Below are 2,285 nucleotides of genomic sequence, written 5' to 3' on the forward strand. Positions count from 1 at the left end.
AGTCACATTTGAACCTTACCAAATCAAAGTCTGGGCAAGTCCAGTCTAAAAATGTAAGGGTGAATTAGTTAAACATTGTATAGTGTATCAACTTCTTACCAGATTTTTTTTTTTTTACAGGGTCGTCTGAAGCCTGGCAGGATGTTGCTTGTAGACACACATCAGAAAGTGTTTATGAAGGATGAGGTTCTCAAGACGCAGATTGCAACCCTCCGGCCCAACCAGAAATGGCTGACTGAAGAGGTAGGTCACATTTCTGACAGTTCTTGTATTCTGTGATACATCTCAATCTGGCTGATAAACCAAGGTCGGTTCTTGTCTACATATTATCAATAGAAATTGACTAACTGTGAAAAGTACTTATTTTAGCAGACTCAACTTTTAGTGTATCATCGAACAAAAGATTAGCGTGCTGCCAAATTTGTGCACTCACAATATATGCAACAGAAAACTATATACAGACACTTCAATTAGCGCAACCATAATTTAGCACATTATTCGAAGCGTGAAAAGGGTTAAATTGGAATACCTCTAAAATATATGTATGTTCATAATATTCAAAAGATCATTTTTGTCATAATACATTTTAATGCTCATCAGAATGATAACTTGTATAGCATTCTGAAGAGTTGTTTTCCCAACAAGTCCTGAAGAATCTCTGTCCCTGTTCTGTAGACAATGTCCCTGAGTGAGCTCCACCGAGCACATGTTCCCAATGGGGACGTGAAGCAGCTCCGACCAGAGGTGGAGGAGTACAGTCAAGGAGGGTTCCTGGAGAAGGACAGACGCCTTTCCCTGTATGGTTACACCGTGGAGGCCATCAACTTACTGGTACTACCCATGGTCAAGGACAAGTGAGTAGGACTTACAATATATTTTTTTATTTAAGCAAAATTCCTCCTTAACTTTGTGTTGGGTTTGTTTTTGTAGCTTTATGCAGTGAAAGAACATCGTGTGTAGATACCCATTAATATTTTTGCAGTTTGTCAATTTTTCTTGGAGTTATGGCCCTTGAAATCTTTTGATCAAGAAACATTATAAGCGCAACTCCTCCTTAAAAGTATGTTGAATTTTTTGGTAACTTGGCATAGTGAAAGTACATCATATGTAAATGTGCACAAAAAAGAATTTGTGATTCGACTATTTTCCCTGAAGTTATAGCTCTTGAAAGTTCAATCTCTGCTCAAAACATTTAATGTACAAGGGGTGATGGGGATGGGTTGTTGTATATCTTTATGAGCTCGCTCACAGTTTCTCTTGTTTTAATAAGCCATTATTCGACCTAAGATTGGGAAGGAAGCACATCCCCTTCCATAGATTACTTGTTATACACTAAAGAATACCTATAGTTGTTCATCAGAAAAAGGATAATGTTTTACACTGGAAGTACTCTGTATATAAATGTAGTGGAACTAGTCTCGGTTGATCATCGGCTACCAGGTAGCTGAATTGGTAGAGCGTCCATCCAGAGATCGGAAGCTCCCGGGTTCCAATCTGTCAAGCACTTGCTGATTGCTTGGAATGGGATTACCCCAATCCGGGGTTTTAATAGTGATGTCTTCGGGGGCAAAGTCTTAGAAAAAGTAGGGAGGAATGTAGCAGAAATGGACTGGGATGATTGTCGGCGACCAGTTGCTCAATAGGTAGAGCATCCATCTTGAGTTTGGTTCAAACCCCAGTTTTGCCTTACATTTCTCTTTCTCCTGATGTGTACATCTATGTGAAAATTGCTATTACAGGAAGGAAGCGCTGGGCTCTATGGGAAATGATGCTCCACTGGCGTGTCTGTCCCAATACAACCCTCTGATCTTTGACTACTTCAAACAACTGTTTGCCCAGGTCACCAACCCACCCATAGACCCCTTTAGGGAGAAAATTGTCATGTCTCTGGTAAGTCACGCTGAACAAAAACATGTGCATGTATGGAAATAAACCTATTGAAAAAATCAGTTTTTAATAAGGTAATTGATTGGTAACTCTTGATATTGTATGTTGTAAAAAACCACAATACTTTTTAAAAACAAGAATAATATCACAATAATACTGTAATGTAAACTTCAGGAATGCCCCATAGGACCCGAGGCTAACATCCTGGACCCGTCATCGGAGCAATGTAAACGACTCTGGCTAGACCAGCCCATACTGTCCCTACAGGATATGGAGGTGCTCAAATATACCACCCACAAGGGATGGAAGGTAGGTTGTCTCTGTCTCTGTCTCTCTCTTAGCGTGATAAATATAGTCAGTATAAGTATTCTACATTGGATTTTTTGCAAAACTCTTTT

At 39.5% G+C, this 2,285-nt stretch overlaps 1 protein-coding gene across 1 annotated transcript; it reads left to right on the forward strand.

Annotated features, from left to right (window-relative positions):
• Positions 1–120: 120 nt before the first annotated feature.
• LOC110444237 (glutamate synthase 1 [NADH], chloroplastic-like) lies at positions 121–2,196 on the forward strand (the record flags this gene model as incomplete). The annotated part of the gene is made up of 4 exons (XM_021488636.1): positions 121–243; positions 676–854; positions 1,740–1,890; positions 2,062–2,196. Coding segments are annotated over 4 exons (588 nt in total), but the record flags the coding sequence as incomplete, so codon positions are not given.
• Positions 2,197–2,285: the final 89 nt, after the last annotated feature.

The sequence above is a fragment of the Mizuhopecten yessoensis genome, unplaced genomic scaffold (genome assembly GCF_002113885.1).
Source record: "Mizuhopecten yessoensis strain PY_sf001 unplaced genomic scaffold, ASM211388v2 hete_36069924, whole genome shotgun sequence".
Lineage (NCBI taxonomy): Eukaryota > Metazoa > Mollusca > Bivalvia > Pectinida > Pectinidae > Mizuhopecten > Mizuhopecten yessoensis.